The following is an 18,371-nucleotide window of genomic DNA, read 5'->3' as shown; positions in this document are numbered from 1 at the left end:
ATAAAGAAAATAAGAATATTCTAACTACAAGCAACAGCACAAATAAATACAGTGATTTTCAGGGTTTTTTAGTTAGGTCTATGATTAGTTTTAAGGCACATAAATTGAATAAAGTAATCGAATGTAAAAAAGCATTGCATTTTTGACTGTATTTTGACTGAACAAGAGAGAATGGTTTGTCTAGGTTTTTTTTTTCTCTCATCGCTGTTGTTGTGATGTTCTGGGAAGCCAATATGTGCATCGATCAACTGATACATAAATTAGCTGAGCCCTGTTTTTTCACGTGCTATTTATAAGAAACCATATTACAGATGCGTTGTCAGATTTACGTTGAGCAGTGAGAGAGCAGCCCAGAAAATGGAGCGCAGCTGGAGGAAAACAAATTAGAGGTATTTCGTATTGCATGGAAGGAAAGTACTTCTGCTTATAGAAAATCTCTAAAAACTGCTCGATCTGCTTACTTTTCACCTCTCTTAGAAGAGAACAAACACAAACCCAGGCATTTATTCAATACAGCAGCTATGTAAATGATAATAATAAAAAAAAAGCATCAAGAGATGCAGACACTCCCCAACAGCACAGTTTATGAACTACTGTACTTCCAAGATCGAGACGATTCAAGATAGAATTATGTCCACAATGTTCATCCAATGCATGTTGATATAGAAAAACAATGCAGAGCAATGCAAACGTGCATTCTGTGTGAACATCAGGTGAAAATGATGTGCATTAGCAGAAAATAAAATAAACATAAGCTCTTGGAAATATAGCTGTCGCACTAATTCCACCCTATTTCTGATATATTTCATATTTTATTGCTCAGAGAGAAGAAGAAGCTCAGTGAAGCAGCGAATGCAAAACAGCCCGCCTGATTATTCAGAAAAGCATGTTTCTGTCGACGAACATCATCTCAAAGAGCATCAGCATTCAGACGGAGCCACGCCGGATTTCTGAGGAAAAACCAAACTGATGCGGTTAACGTCTGACGACTGGAGAAACGGATCTCAGAGACGGGAGGGTGGAATGAAGGAATATTAACTATTAATTCCCTTTAAAACAGAATCAGGATGATGATAATGATGATGAAGAGGCTGAAGTGATGTGACTCTCTTCACCGCGTCTTAATGAGGCTCTGAATATTTGATGACAGTGTGACCTCAGACCCAGAGAGAGATGCTCTTCTGCACGATTCTATCATCACTGAGCTCTTCACAATCACACACACTCTGATTACTGACCATCAACACGCATCTGCTCAAAACAGACTGTAAACAGGACTTGATGCTGCAAAAACTCAGTTATTGAGGTCTTGGGCCAGTTATCTAAACTGCTTAGACTTGTCTAAAAAAATGTTTGTTTCCTTCAAGACTGGTCATAACATTTTAATCCATAATAACACTTCCTCCAGTGAAAAAGTGTTCTGGTCTGAATCAGGAGAGAAATCTGCACAGATCAAGCAGCGCTTAAACAGCTCTAAACAAATCTGTGAGCGACCTTTCACTGGAGGAAGTGTTATTATGGATTATAGACTCTATGTATTTGAGTTAAAAATGCTGGATTTGTTTCATCTTTCAGCTGTGTTGTGTCCAGCTGCTCTGGCTCGTCTGTGGTTTCTCACCTGTTTCTCTTCACGCCGCTCTGCCCTCCATGTCTCGGGTGGATTCGGAGGCTCGTGCCAAACCGTCGGCCATCAGAGCGTCTTCCAGACTGCGCCGGGCCTGATGGACCTTCAGCTCCTGCTCCCTGAGGAGGAAGAGGATGAGAGCGGGATGAAGGGCTTTGACCTCGCTTTATCTCCTCCTCCGGCCTGTCAATCAACCCCATAACCTCTACCCACAATCCCACACGCCGCCCTTAAAGGGGAAAGTAGGTTTTTGTTCTCTTTTGAGATGCAAGAGTTTGATATATGGCATTGACATACTGTCTAGACAGGAGGCTGCATGTTTTCCTCTACAGGAAAAGCAATCCCAGAATGCATTTTGAACCAAACAAACAAACATTTAGGAGAAAACCAACAGTTCTCTTAACATCTAATGAAAAACTCCTTCACAGATCACTGGCAAAAACCATCAGAATTAATGAGTAGGCATCACAGCCATGAACTCATTAACATATCGATACATTAACAGCCAATCACAACACAGCTCATTTACATACAGCACTCTTAAAGGTACAGTACTGCATAATATTAACCTAATCATGTTACTCCAAACCTATAAAGATATTTTGAAAAATGTCTGTTTTTTAATTTATTTATTTTTTAGTGTTATATTTATATACTAATATTTTATTTTGAACTGTATTTGAAAAATGTTGTTTTAATTTCAATTTCAGTTAAGTTTTTTAGAATGTTATGTTCTGTTGTCATGTTATTTAGGTTTAAATTATTTTAGTTTTAATTTACTCTCTGTGAGTAATTTTAGTGATTCAATTTATTTCATTTCCCAAGGCAAAAATTGTCATTTCATTTTCATTTTGGCATTTCGATTTCAATTTATTTTCTTTTAATAGTTGTCATTTTTTACTATTAGGCTTCATTTGTTTGTATTTCAGTTTGGTTTCACTTGTTTTCAGGATGTAATCTTAGTGCTTTATTTTTGTTTGAATTTCATTTCAATATTAGTTTAATACTTAGTCAGTTTGTTTTGTGCATTTGACAGTTGTAATAATTTTTTTAAATAATTATTTTACATTATTTTCCGTTTATGATAATAATCCTGATGGGGGTCCTGTGTTGTTTGATATTTATACAGTGCTTCTACCATATACTTTGTTTCAAAGCAGAAGTGTGGATCCAGATGTCCTCAGAACATCTTTTGTGTTCCACTGAAGAAAAGGAAAGAAAGAAAGTCACAAAGGTTTGGAGTAACATGATCATCTTTGGCTGAACGATCTCTTTAATTGTAAAGGTCAGAGAAGAAGAAGGAAAATGCTGATGAAAAATTAAATCATGACTGTTTGGGTTCAAGACATCTTGACAAACGTTTATAAGTGTCACTGAGAGAAGATTGAGTGCCTGTAGAGTCATGAGATCACACACACACACACACACACACACACACACACACACACACACACACACACACACACACACACACACACACGCTGCATATGTGTGCCTCTACTGCCATCTTGTGTTTGAGACCTTGAGCTAGCAGATATAGCACATATCTGTGTCAACAATAACAGAACTATTATTACAATAAATAAATAATAAATTAAATCATGTGAAATAAATGAAAAAATATGTTTTACAATTACACTTTTAAATAAGTGTTTAAAATAAATTATAATAATTAAAAAATTAAATAAATAAATAAATAAATAAAGGCATAATACTGAATTTGATACTAGAACTGCTCACAAATACAGATATTGAACCACTGTTTTTCATATAATTAAAAAAAATATTTATTTATATTACTGAGTAGATTATGTCTCTTTATAAAGATAAATTGTTTTATCTGTTAGTAATGACGTGTGTTTATCACACAATTCTGAGCAGAAACAATATTATATCATTCATTTAAAAATAGTTAAATATTCTTAAACCAGATCGTGTGTTCCTCACATATTATAAAGAATTTAAATAAAAAAAAAATTATTTCATAACTTTTATAAATTCAGGTTTTTAATCACGTGTGGCACATTATTCAGGTTTACTTTTAACAAACCATCAGAACATAAAAACAATACTCAGAATATTTAGTTCAAAAAGTCTGCATTGATAGGAAAGGACAGAAAATAAATAAATGGTAAAATATATAATAAAAATAAATAAAATACCAAATAAATATAATTAAATATAATTAATTAAATTAAATTTTAATAAACCATTATATCATTAAAATTGACTTTTTTATTTTATATACATGTAAAATACATTGATAACATTTCAAATAATTCAAATAATTAAATAAATAACAAATAAAACTATATATATATTATTTATCTTTTTTTTCTATTTTATTTTAAAACCTCAGATGCTGTCACATTTCATTTATTCTGGCAGAGAGATTAAAAACCTGTTATTGGTCCATTAGAGTCGTCCTGATCTGAGAGGAAACTCCAGACTCTAAAACACTACTGCAGGAATTTCTTATTTCTCTTGTGTTTTTCTAACAGCAAGCATCCAATTTAGCGCCAGAGCCGGAACCAAATGACTCTCGCGCATCGATCTCAGGAGAAAAGGGAACGTTTTTAGCTAGGCTTGAACTGTGACACTGAATCCCATCGCCTTGATTGAGAGGAACCCTGATGAATGCATTAAACATCGCTGAATTATGAAGGAATATTAACAGAGCGGATGAGCTCACATCTTCACCAGAGAACAATGCATTATAAGCTGCCTTACAAGGTATAATTAATGCATTCAAATACTTTTATAATACATTATATATAAAGTGTTTCCAGGTGTTGTTATTGTTAAATTAAAATTATTTTGTAAAATGAAATCAATAAATAAAATATAAATATTAGAAGAGAACTTTACCGTAATTAAATAGTTATATGTGATTTTAAACATTATAATATATTTTAACTGTTGCTATTCATGTGATCATTATTAGGTGTATTACAAGCCACAATTAATGTATTAAAAATAAAAGATTAAAATATATAGGCTCAATTCATGCATTAAGACTAAAACATAAAATATTATATTATATTATATAAATATATTAATTTTATTAAAAGTTTTATATAAAATGTTTTATTTAGGGCTATTTTATATAGGCACAATTAATGTATTAAAATTAAAAGAATAAAATATATAGGTACAATTAATGCATTAAATTGAAATAATAATAATTATAATAATAATAATTTATCAAATATAAAATGAAAAACAAAGGCACAATTAATGTATTAAAATTAAAAAATAAAATATAATATTAAATTATAAAATATAAAATGAAATACAAAAGGCACAATTAATGTATTAAAATGTAAAAAGAAAATATATAGCCACAACTAATGCATTAAATTGAAACAATATAATGCAATATCAGATGATAAAATATTAGATGAAAAGGCATATTTAATGCATTAAGATATTTTTCTAATGTATTACATATAAAGGCTATAAAGTAACACATTTGATGTTTTGTGTCATGTTGCGTGAGGCGGATGCATTCTGTTAGAAACGAGCAAGGCTTTGACCTTTGACCTGTCGGAGGTCTCACCGTATGTCGTCGTCTGTGACGGTGAAGGCCTTGCAGAGCGGCTGTGATGTGTTCAGCCATATGGCCGGGTTCTTCTCGGCCGCTGAGGACGTCTGACCCGTGATGGGCGCCGAGCTCATGTGCAGAGCGCTAGCGATGGCCGTCAGAAGCGTCTCGTCCGTCGAGTCCGGCCCCAAACCTGCACCACAGCACACATGTTACCCAGCGCTCACACACACACACGTTACCCAGCACTCACACACACACATGTTACCCAGCGCTCACACACACATTACCCAGCGCTCACACACACATGTTACCCAGCGCTCACACACACATGTTACCCAGCGCTCACACACACACATGTTACCCAGCGCTCACACACACACACGTTACCCAGCGCTCACACACACACGTTACCCAGCGCTCACACACACACACGTTACCCAGCGCTCACACACACACGTTACCCAGCGCTCACACACACACACGTTACCCAGCGCTCACACACACACACACACACATGTTACCCAGCGCTCACACACACACGTTACCCAGCGCTCACACACACGTTACCCAGCGCTCACACACACACATGTTACCCAGCGCTCACACACACACGTTACCCAGCGCTCACACACACGTTACCCAGCGCTCACACACACGTTACCCAGCGCTCACACACACACGTTACCCAGCGCTCACACACACACGTTACCCAGCGCTCACACACACACGTTACCCAGCGTTCACACACACGTTACCCAGCGCTCACACACACACACACACATGTTCCCAGCGCTCACACACACACGTTACCCAGCACTCACACACACACGTTGCCCAGCGCTCACACACACATGTTACCCAGCGCTCACACACACATGTTACCCAGCGCTCACACACACACGTTACCCAGCGCTCACACACACACACATGTAACCCAGCACTCACACACACACACACATGTAACCCAGCGCTCACACACACACACACACACACGTTACCCAGCGCTCACACACACACGTTACCCAGCGCTCACACACACACACGTTACCCAGCGTTCACACACACGTTACCCAGCGCTCACACACACACACACACACACACATGTTCCCAGCGCTCACACACACGTTACCCAGCGCTCACACACACACGTTACCCAGCGCTCACACACACACACATGTTACCCAGCGCTCACACACACACATTACCCAGCGCTCACACACACACACGTTACCCAGCGCTCACACACACGTTACCCAGCGCTCACACACACGTTACCCAGCGCTCACACACACACACATTACCCAGCGCTCACACACACGTTACCCAGCGCTCACACACACGTTACCCAGCGCGCACACACACGTTACCCAGCGCTCACACACACGTTACACAGCGATCACACACACTTTACCCAGCGCTCACACACACGTTACCCAGCGCTCACACACACGTTACCCAGCGATCACACACACTTTATACATCACAGCAGTAATGACTTTATGAACTACTTTACTTCTAAAATCGATACTATTAGAGATAAAATTGCAACCATTCAGCCGTCAGCTACAGTATCACATCAGACAGTATATACCATCTAAGCTCCTAAAAGAGGTGCTTCCAGAAGTCATAGATCCTCTTCTGACTATTATTAATTCCTCATTGTCATTAGGATATGTCCCCAAAACCTTCAAACTGGCTGTTATTAAGCCTCTCATCAAAAAACCACAGCTTGACCCCAAAGAACTAGTTAATTATAGACCAATCTCGAATCTCCCTTTTCTGTCCAAGATACTAGAAAAGGTGGTATCCTCACAATTATATTCCTTCTTAGATAAAAATGGTATATGTGAGGATTTCCAGTCAGGATTTAGACCGTATCATAGTTCTGAGACTGCTCTCCTTAGAGTTACAAATGATCTGCTCTTATCATCTGATCGTGGGTGTATCTCTCTATTAGTTTTATTGGATCGTAGTGCTGCGTTTGACACAATTGACCACAACATTCTTTTGCATAGACTTGAACACTTTGTTGGCATCAGTGGAAGTGCATTAGCATGGTTTAAATCGTACTTATATGACCGCCATCAGTTCGTAGCAGTGAATGAAGATGTATCCTATCGATCACAAGTGCAGTATGGAGTACCTCAAGGCTCAGTACTAGGGCCGCTACTCTTCACAATTTATATGTTACCCTTGAGAGATATCATCAGGAAACATGGTGTTAGCTTTCACTGTTATGCTGATGATACTCAGCTCTATATTTCTTCGCAGCCCGGTGAAACACACCAATTTGAAAAACTAATGGATTGCATAGTCGATATAAAAAACTGGATGACGAGTAATTTCTTACTGCTAAATTCTGAAAAAACAGAGGTGTTAATTATAGGACCTAAAAACTCCGCTTGTAATAACCTAGAACACTGTCTAAGACTTGATGGTTGCTCTGTCAATTCTTCATCATCAGTTAGGAACCTAGGTGTGCTATTTGATCGCAATCTTTCCTTAGAAAGCCACGTTTCTAGCATTTGTAAAACTGCATTTTTCCATCTCAAAAATATATCTAAATTACGGCCTATGCTCTCAATGTCAAATGCAGAAATGTTAATCCATGCTTTTATGACCTCAAGGTTAGATTATTGTAATGCTTTATTGGGTGGTTGTTCTGCACGCTTAGTAAACAAACTACAGCTAGTCCAAAATGCAGCAGCAAGAGTTCTTACTAGAACCAGGAAGTATGACCATATTAGCCCGGTCCTGTCAACACTGCACTGGCTCCCTATAAAGCATCGCATAGATTTTAAAATATTGCTTATTACCTATAAAGCCCTGAATGGTTTAGCACCTCAGTATTTGAATGAGCTCCTTTTACATTATAATCCTCTACGTCCGCTACGTTCTCAAAACTCAGGCAATTTGATAATACCTAGAATATCAAAATCAACTGCGGGCGGCAGATCCTTTTCCTATTTGGCGCCTAAACTCTGGAATTACCTACCTAACATTGTTCGGGAGGCAGACACAGTCTTGCAGTTTAAATCTAGATAAAAAACCCATCTCTTTAACCTGGCATACACATAACATACTAATATGCTTTTATTATCCAAATCCGTTAAAGGATTTTTAGGCTGCATTAATTAGGTAAACCGGAACCGGAAACACTTCCCATAACACCCTATGTACTTGCTACATCATTAGAAGAATGGCATCTACGCTAATATTAGTCTGTTTCTCTCTTGTTCCGAGGTCACCGTAGCCACCAGATCCAGTCTGTGTCCAGATCAGAGGGTCACTGCAGTCACCCGGATCCAGTACGTATCCAGACCAGATGCTGGATCAGCACCTAGAAAGGACCTCTACATCCCTTAAAGACAGCGGAGACCAGGACAACTAGAGCCCCAGATACAGATCCCCTGTAAAGACCTTGTCTCAGAGGAGCACCAGGACAAGACCACAGGAAACAGATGATTCTTCTGCACAATCTGACTTTGCTGCAGTCTGGAATTGAACTACTGGTTTCGTCTGGTCAGAGGAGAACTGGCCCCCCAACTGAGCCTGGTTTCTCCCAAGGTTTTTTTCTCCATTCTGTCACCGATGGAGTTTCGGTTCCTTGCCGCTGTCGCCTCTGGCTTGCTTAGTTGGGGACACTTCATCTACAGCGATATCGTTGACTTGATTGCAAATAAATGCACAGACACTATTTAATTGAACAGAGATGACATAACTGAATTCAATGATGAACTGCCTTTAACTATCATTTTTTTCATTATTGACACTGTTTTCCTAATGAATGTTGTTCAGTTGCTTTGACGCAATTTATTTTGTTTAAAGCGCTATATAAATAAAGGTGACTTTGACTTTGACTTTACCCAGCGCTCACACACACGTTACCCAGCGCTCACACACACGTTACCCAGCGATCACACACACGTTACCCAGCGTTCACACACACACGTTACCCAGTGCTCACACACACACTTTACCCAGCGATCACACACACATTACCCAGCGATCACACACACACGTTACCCAGCGCTCACACACACACTTTACCCAGCGCTCACACACACACTTTACCCAGCGATCACGCACACATTACCCAGCGATCACACACACACGTTACCCAGCGATCACACACACACGTTACCCAGCGCTCACACACACACTTTACCCAGCGCTCACACACACACTTTACCCAGCGATCACACACACATTACCCAGCGATCACACACACACGTTACCCAGCGCTCACACAGACACTTTACCCAGCGCTCACACACACGTTACCCAGCGATCACACACACGTTACCCAGTACTCACACACACGTTACCCAGTACTCACACACACGTTATCCAGCGCTCACACACACACGTTACCCAACGCTCACACACACACGTTACCCACCGCTCACACACACACGTTACCCACCGCTCACACACACATTTTACCCAGCGATCACACACACATTTTACCCAGCGATCACACACACATTACCCAGCGCTCACACACACGTTACCCAGTACTCACACCCACGTTATCCAGCACTCACACACACGTTACCCAGCGATCACACACACGTTACTCAGCGCTTACACACACGTTACCCAGCGTTCACTTAAACGTTACCCAGCGCTTACACACATGTTACCCAGCGATCACACACATTACTCAGCACTTACACACACATGTTACCCAGCGATCACACACGTTACTCAGCACTTACACACACATGTTACCCAGCGCTTACACACACACGTTACCCAGCGATCACACACACGTTACTCAGTGCTTACACACACATATTACCCAGCGATCACACACACGATACCCAGCGCTCACACACACGTTACCAAGCGATCCCACACACGTTACTCAGTGCTTACACACACATGTTACCCAGCGATCACACACGTTACTCAGCACTTACACACACATGTTACCCAGCGCTTACACACACACGTTACCCAGCGATCACACACACGTTACTCAGTGCTTACACACACATATTACCCAGCGATCACACACACGATACCCAGCGCTCACACACACGTTACCAAGCGATCCCACACACGTTACTCAGTGCTTACACACACATGTTACCCAGCGATCACACACACGTTACTCAGCGCTTACACACACATGTTACCCAGCGCTTACACACACGTTACCCAGCGATCACACACACATTCAGACCAGACCCAACCAGCCTTACGCTGTAAACCCTTGGGCAGATCCATTGTCCTGAGTGCTTCCTCCGACACGTCCCACGACCGCAGACCATTCAGCCGCTTCTCCCAGAACAGCTGCTCACACACACAAACACACACGAGACACACACGCACACGAGACACAAGAGACACACACACACACGCACACACACACGAGACAAAACAGAAATAAAATAAATGCAATTTAAATCAAATTATTATATTAGTTAAAAAACTTGTTGAAGTACTACAGTTGAAGTTGAAGTACTAAAATTACTGAAACTAAAATAAATCAAATTACAACTTACAAAAAATTACATAAAAATAGAAACAAAACAAAAGACAAAAGTTAAACCTAAACTAAAATTGAAATAAAAACTGAGAATAAAAAACTAAAGGCTAATTCAAAACAAATTATTAAATGTTAAATTTGGAGTACTAAAAGTTCTAAGATTAAACTGAAATAAAAACAAAGCTAAATTAAAATGTTTAACTGGAAATAAAAATAAAAGATAATTCAAAACTAATTTATAATTAATAATAGACATAAAAAATAGTTATAAATAGTAAACATATACATATACATATACATATTCTTTGTTACACAAATATAATAAATACTTTATAAATAGCACTCAATTGAAACTACTCCAGTGATAATGAGTCAATGCTGACCGTTCTTTGATTCCTCACTAACATGAAGATGATATTCATGTTTTGAATGAGTCTAATACGCCGCTGCAGCTCTGAGTTAAACACACTCTGAGGAGCGCTGGTGTGTTTGCGGCCTGCGGGACTCATAAACCTCTGCGAGCGCTCGTAAACACAGCAGGAGTTATTAAATAACGCTTGTCTATGAGCGCCGCGGGGCCGTGGAGCTAAACCCTCCCTCGCTGCGACGGAGAAGAACAGATCAATCCTCAGCTATCAGACCCATGACCCCAAGAGAAATGACACTGGACAATGGGAATTATACAAAAGTGCAATATTAAACAGAAAAAGCTGACATTGTTAAACTGACATTCTGTTCCTGAAATGTGTTGTGTGCTGAACAGATCCAGAAACTACTGAGCTTTATAAAGACGTCTCTTCTGCTCACCAAGATTGTGTTTATTTGAACAAAAAATACAGTAAAAATGTGAAATATTATTCTAATGTATAACATCTGTTTTCTGTGTGAATCTGTGTTAAAGTGTAATTTATTTCTGTGATGCTCCGCTGTATTTTCAGCATCATTCCTCCAGTCTTCAGTGTCACATAATCTTCAGAAATCAGAATAATATGATGATTTATTATCATTATTAGAAACTGTTTTGCTGCTTCATAGTTTTTTGAAAAGTGTGATACTTTTTTCAAGATTCTTTGATGAATAAAAATAAAAAAAGAACAGTATTTCCTTAAAATAGCTATATCATCTAATTATGGCTGCATTTATGCAATAATCTACAACAGGACAATGTGAAACTCATTAACTGATATAAAGCTGAAATAAAATAAAATATAAATATTAGAAGAAAGACATAAAAATTAAAAATACTGCATTGCAACTAACTGACATAAAAATCCGTTTAAGCTGAAGTAGTAAAACTGCGGTGAGACATTAGTTAACTAAGTTTGAACAGCATTTACTAATCTTAGTTAATGTTAATTTCAACATTTACTAATGCATTATTAAAATCAAAAGCTGTGCTTGTTAACATTAGTTACTAAACTGTGAATGAACACGAACTAACGATGAGCGACTGTATTTTTATTAACTAACATTAACAAAGATGAATAAATACAGTAATAAATTCATTGTTCATTGTTTGTTCATGTCAGTTAAAACATTACCTCACTGAACCTTATTAGTGTGAATGTGTGAGGAAGGCACCTGTCGCGGCTGCTCCGTGGCTCTCTGGGGGTCTGTCTTGACTTTGTTGTTGGGATGATTGACCACTTTAGTGACCGGCTGTTTGAAGATGGAGGCTGTCTGTCTGATGGGCAGCGCTGTGTTCAGATCCGGCTTCCCCTGCAAACACAGAGACACGTTACACACTCAGCCGAGGGAACGCTGATCAGAGTTCAGCAGAAATACAACACAGATACGCTGTGTAAATGTCACCTCAATCCATAAGAATTGGTTTTAGAAAATAAATAAAAAACAGTTTGTGCAGTCAAAAAAACAGTACTCCTATGGAGAGTCCCCATTCAACATGGAAACGAGTGTGTGTGTGTGTGTGTGTGTGTGTGTGGGTGGGTGTGAGGCAGAAGTGTGTCACGGGGCGAGGCACATCACCACACCTCTATAACGTCCAGCATGACGAACACAGACCAGATCTGGAGTCATAAATCCATAATCTCAGAGACCAGAGACAAAACTTTCCCGCCTTATCCTGAGAAATCAGACCATTTCCACTTTCAACCAGCTCATTACGAGCAAATGAAGAATATCACTGAACTGAAAATGAAAGCGTGTTGAATGTTGAGATCATGAAATGCATGAGGAAGTGCACAGACACACTAACAGCCCACGCAATGACACGCTTCACCGGATCAGAACGCAAATATCTGCAGCTTCATTATTTCAAATCAACTCACTGTGCCTGTTTACACTGAGCCACAGGGTTTCTGATTGGATAGTCATTTGATCATAAAAAGATCAGGTGTGAATGCCCTCCGAAACGCATTTGAGATGGACTACAATCACGTTGAGACAGTTTCCAGATGCAACTGAACAAGTGTCAATGCATCTGCTTGTTGAAGACACGTGTAAATCCTGCTCATCTCAGAACTGTCAAAAATAAAGATGTGAGAATGTGTTTAAGCGGCTTACGGTAGCCAGCGCTATTCCAACACACATCTCTATGCAACTCCACGCATTTCCACGCAACTCTACACATTTCCACATAATCTCCACACAACACTTCACATCTCCACACAACTCTACACAACTCCACGCAACTCTACACTTTCCACATAATCTCCACGCAACTCCACACAACACTTCACATCTCCACACAACTCTACACAACTCCACGCAACTCTACACTTTCCACATAATCTCCACGCAACTCCACACAACACTTCACATCTCCACAACTCTACACAACTCGACGCAACTCTACACTTTCCACATAATCTCCACGCAACTCCACACAACACTTCACATCTCCACACAACTCTACACAACTCCACGCAACTCTACACTTTCCACATAATCTCCACGCAACTCCACACAACACTTCACATCTCCACAACTCTACACAACTCGACGCAACTCTACACTTTCCACATAATCTCCACGCAACTCCACACAACACTTCACATCTCCACACAACTCTACACAACTCCACGCAACTCTACACATTTCCACATAATCTCCATGCAACTCCACACAACATTTCACATCTCCACACAACTCCACACAACTCTACACATTTCCACATAATCTCCACGCAACTCCACACAACATTTCACATCTCCACACAACTCTACACAACTCCACGCAACTCTACACATTTCCACATAATCTCCATGCAACTCCACACAACATTTCACTTCTCCACACAACTCTACACAACTCTACACATTTCCACATAATCTCCATGCAACTCCACACAACACTTCACATCTCCACAACTCCACGCATCTCCACGCAACTCTACACATTTCCACATAATCTCCAGGCAACTCCACACAACACTTCACATCTCCACAACTCCACGCAACTCTACACATTTACACATAATCTCCACGCAACTCCACACAACACTTCACATCTCCACAACTCCACGCATCTCCACGCAACTCCACGCATTTCCACATAATCTCCACGCAACTCTTCACATCTCCATGTAATGCATTTCTTTGCAACTCCACACAACTCCATGCAACTCTTCGCATCTCAACACATCTCTACAAACCTCTACACTCATCTTCACACAACTCTTTGCATCTCCACCCATCTCTACACAACTATCCACACACACCTCCTTGAAACTTCACTCATCTTTCCACAACTCCACACAACTCTTTGCATCTCCACACAAGTCTACACAACTCTCCATTCAACTGCACACATGTCCCCGCATCGGTTAATTCTTGTAACCGGTAAATATTGTGTATCTATGTTCAGCCACTCTGTCACATAACCTCCTCTTGGTGAGTCCCAAATAGAAACGATTAAATGATCAATGTTTATAAGTGAATAAAGCCTGAATCATATAAAGCAATAAGAGGACTTTGATTAAACGGCTGTTTAGACTGACATGAGGATTAGTAAATAATGACACAATGTTCATAATGGCTGAAATATCCCTTTAAATCACTAGTTAAATTCACTGCAGAAAATGACAACTCAAAATACCGTCACACAGGTGATCAAACAAGTGACCCGTGAGACGCGTGTTGTTCAGTACCTTGCTCAGGCCGAGGATGTCGCTGCGCAGTCTCTGCTTGTTCTTCTGCATCTTGCTGGGCATCATTTTGCCCGTGCGGAAGTCGAAACATCCCAGATCCACCGAGTTCCCGAGGTAGCGGGATAACTGAGGTTTACTGCGGAACTTCTTTCCTGTGGGACTGGAGCAAGAAAAACATCAACACACACACACCGAATAAAACCACCTAGTCTATTCTTAAAACACTTCGGACTTGATCAGCGCACTGAGTTTTGCACTAAAAGAAAGAAGACTTCTGCTCACCAAAGCTGCATTTATCTGATTAAAAATACAGTAAAAACAAGGAAATTGTGAAATATTATTGCAATTTAAAATAGCTAATTTCTATGTGAATATCTGTTCAAATACAATTTATCCCTGTGATGCAAAGCTGAATTTCCTCAAGGCTTCAGTGTCGACATTTACAAGCATCATTTAGATTCTTTTACTGAAGTTGAAACCAGGTTTATTAGTTCATGTGAATCAAAGCCATGACCTTGATGCTTGATACAGAAACTAATGTTGAAAGATGAAATAGTCTCTTCTGCTCAAAATTGTGAAATAATTCTATTGTAAATCATCTGTGTTCTGTGTGAATCTGTGTTAAAGTGTAATGTATTTCTGTGATGCTCCGCTGTATTTTCAGCATCATTCCTCCAGTCTTCAGTGTCACATGATCTTCAGAAATCATGAAAATATGATGATTTACTGCTCAAGAAACATTTCTGATTATTATCAGTGTTGAACACAGTTGTGCTGCTCAATATTTCTGTGGAAACTGTGACACATTTTATCTTTCAGGATTCACAGATGAATAGAGTTCAGAAGAAGATTATTTTGTAACATTCTAAATGTCTTTACAGTCACTTCTGATCAATGTAACACATCCTCGACGAATAAAAGAATTAATTTATCTAAAAGAGAACCGCACTGAGTCTAAACTTTCAGCAGTGCTGTTATTAAGAGGTTAGTTTGGCCGTTATAACACCGGCGCAGACGCACACGACCGCAGTCACAGCTGCTGTAGACAAAACTTAATGTTTACATTATTACAGACAGAACACACAAATCTTTAACCTCCTTCACACAGAGACATGTTCACCGTCCGATCAGTTCGTGCGGTTGGGAAGTGGAGTGTGTTGTGAATGTGGTGTCTTGTTGATTCAAAGCTTTTCCAGCCTGAGACTAAAGCACTGATCAGCTCGGATGAACCCACAGAGACGTGTGCACTGACTTACTCACATGGAGAGATTGAAATAATAATAATAATTCAAGTTTTATTTGTATCACACTCTAAAAAATACTGGGTCCTTTCAACCCAACTTAGGGTCAAATATGGACTAACATTTTTAACATTTTTACGTTACATTTTTAATAGTACATCTATTAATTTTGTCATTAGATTTTTTTATGTCTATATAGTTTATATTTATTTTAATTTCAGTTCTAGTTGTTTCAATGCATCCAGTTAAAATAATAATCATTATCATGCAGCTCTCTCCTTGTTTTTAATTTTAGGGTGAATTATTGCTTCAACAATTCTATAAAAAAAAAAAGAGTCACTACTAATATATTTTTTACCTTTTTAAGCATGCAATGCAGCAAATATAGACACACTGTGTTTAATCCAGAGAGGAGTGTCTAGTTATCTTTTCAGAAAAATAAAACAGATCAGATATGAACACACTCCAGTCATCTGAATAAACTGAGGGTTTCCAGAAGTGAAACTCAGTTTTCATTTGACTAACTTCAGTATGGCTCCTAAAGAACATCAGCCAATCAGACTCTGGACTACCAGTACAACGTCAGCTCATTCTAGATCAAAACCACCAGCTAACTTCTTCCTCAAAATCACTCGCTTTATTAAACAGGTCAGATCTGCACAAAACACACATCAAACATCAGACACAGAGCTGATCGCTCAACATCAGGACCCTCAGTGAAGCATCTGATGAACATGATAACTGTCCGACAGCCGCCTGTGTTCATCTGCTGGACACATGAGAGTTAATGTACAGAGAGACACTGGCTCACATCTCTATCGGTTCAGATAAACACACACTTCAGGCAAACAATAACATACATATTTCTTGCTTCTGTTCTGATACATCTTACATAAACACACGCACACGTAACTGTACTTATATCAATAATTAAACATTTATGTAAGAGATTGTTTACTTATAAATTACTAACAACAATTGCTTCAGATATATGTATTCTGAGTGTCTTTATTCATAAATAATGACCAATAATTGTTTAAAGCGTAAAGCATAAAGCTGAGGAATCAACAGTTGGAGCTCAGAGGAAACACTCAAGCTCATCACACGCACGCGCGCGTACTGTAATGCAGTGACGTCACGTGACGCTGCAGGAGTTACAGTGTATCTCTCCAGCGAGTTCCGTTCTTCTTCTAGATAGAATGTAACGCTTTGACGCGCGCACTTCAAACAAACACACGAACATACAGAAAAATATATATTTTAAATATTAAATATATATATATATATATTTATATGTTAAAAAAAATCCTTACCTGTAATAATAGACATCACTCTTCCCAGCGCTCAGCCCGGACTTCCGGATCACTTCTTCCTTCTTCCAGCCGGGTGGAAGAGCAGGGCAATCCGTCCTCTTCCTCTCCATGATCATTGATTGATCGATCAGCTCGATCAGAAGGGTTAATTTTTCGAGACCTGCGACGCTCGCGCGTGAGTGAGCCCCAGTGGAGTAGTTAGTTAGCAGATGAGTTATCAACCGGAGGACGGTTCTCGGCCCCCCTCCGGCCGCGAGCTCCTCAACGGTCAGAATCTGCGTGTAATCCGTGTTTAACGCGGCTGTGACGCGTTGAAATTTCAGCACTTCCCACACGAGTGACCCAGCGCCTGGCAACCGCACGCCCCGCCCCTCCGTTGACCCGAAAGCCCCGCCCCATGACAGACCCACGCCCCGCCCCTCCGTTGACCCGAAAGCCCCGCCCCTACTTTAATCCTGCCTGTCCTGAAGGTTTTTAATTTAATGTATATATAATTTTTTTTATTGGTACAGGCACGACGCATAACAACAGTGTGGTGCCAGAGTTAGCAATAAAGCTCATTTGCATCTGCAGTCCCTGGGCAGGATGTTAAAATGACAAATATTACAAAATTAAGTGATAAACGATACAATTTCACATCATAATAGATTAAATTACATTACAAATCCTAGTCAATGCTCACATATTAGATTTTCCTTAAGCGATACTTTAAAAATACTAAGTGTTGCACACTCTCTAATATAAACAGGTATTAAATTCAATCTTTCGGCTGCAAAAACTATTTTCTTAAATTTAGTTGAACAGTCACCTCTATTAATTTAGATAAAAGAATATTATGATTAACAGATGCTGCACACTTTAGTCACAGGCTGTATTAGAGAACTAAACATCAAATCAGGGGCCATTCATTGGAAACATTATACGTATACAGAAACACATTACAATCAAAAACTTTGAAGTTTGTACAGTCTGAATTCATAAAAGTTAAGTTTAATGTTGCTTTGTTGGCATGAAATGTGGTTTTGAGAATGCTTTTTTAAG

At 39.4% G+C, this 18,371-nt stretch overlaps 1 protein-coding gene across 1 annotated transcript; it reads right to left on the bottom strand.

Annotated features, from left to right (window-relative positions):
- Positions 1 to 638: 638 nt before the first annotated feature.
- LOC132140113 (methyl-CpG-binding domain protein 2-like) lies at positions 639 to 17,694 on the bottom strand. Its single transcript, XM_059548942.1, has 7 exons — positions 17,331 to 17,694; positions 14,777 to 14,936; positions 12,250 to 12,387; positions 10,382 to 10,472; positions 5,184 to 5,361; positions 1,619 to 1,743; positions 639 to 950 (listed from the first exon to the last, which is right to left on the bottom strand). The coding sequence occupies exons 1-6, from the start codon at positions 17,444 to 17,446 to the stop codon at positions 1,629 to 1,631; spliced, it is 798 nt and encodes a 265-aa protein (XP_059404925.1). The 5' UTR covers positions 17,447 to 17,694; the 3' UTR covers positions 639 to 950; positions 1,619 to 1,628.
- Positions 17,695 to 18,371: the final 677 nt, after the last annotated feature.

Source organism: Carassius carassius, chromosome 4, assembly GCF_963082965.1.
Source record: "Carassius carassius chromosome 4, fCarCar2.1, whole genome shotgun sequence".
NCBI lineage: Eukaryota > Metazoa > Chordata > Actinopteri > Cypriniformes > Cyprinidae > Carassius > Carassius carassius.
This window is presented reverse-complemented; position numbering and strand designations above follow the sequence as displayed.

Coding starts and splice junctions, on each gene's coding strand:
- LOC132140113 (XM_059548942.1), bottom strand. CDS start 17,446: ATGATCATGGAGAGGAAGAGGACGGATTGCCCTGCTCTTCCACCCGGC. Junction 10,473..12,249: donor CCACGGAGCAGCCGCGACAG/GTGCCTTCCTCA, acceptor GTGTGTGAGCAG/CTGTTCTGGGAGAAGCGGCT. Junction 5,362..10,381: donor TCTGCCCAAGGGTTTACAGC/GTAAGGCTGGTT, acceptor GCTGTGGTGCAG/GTTTGGGGCCGGACTCGACG.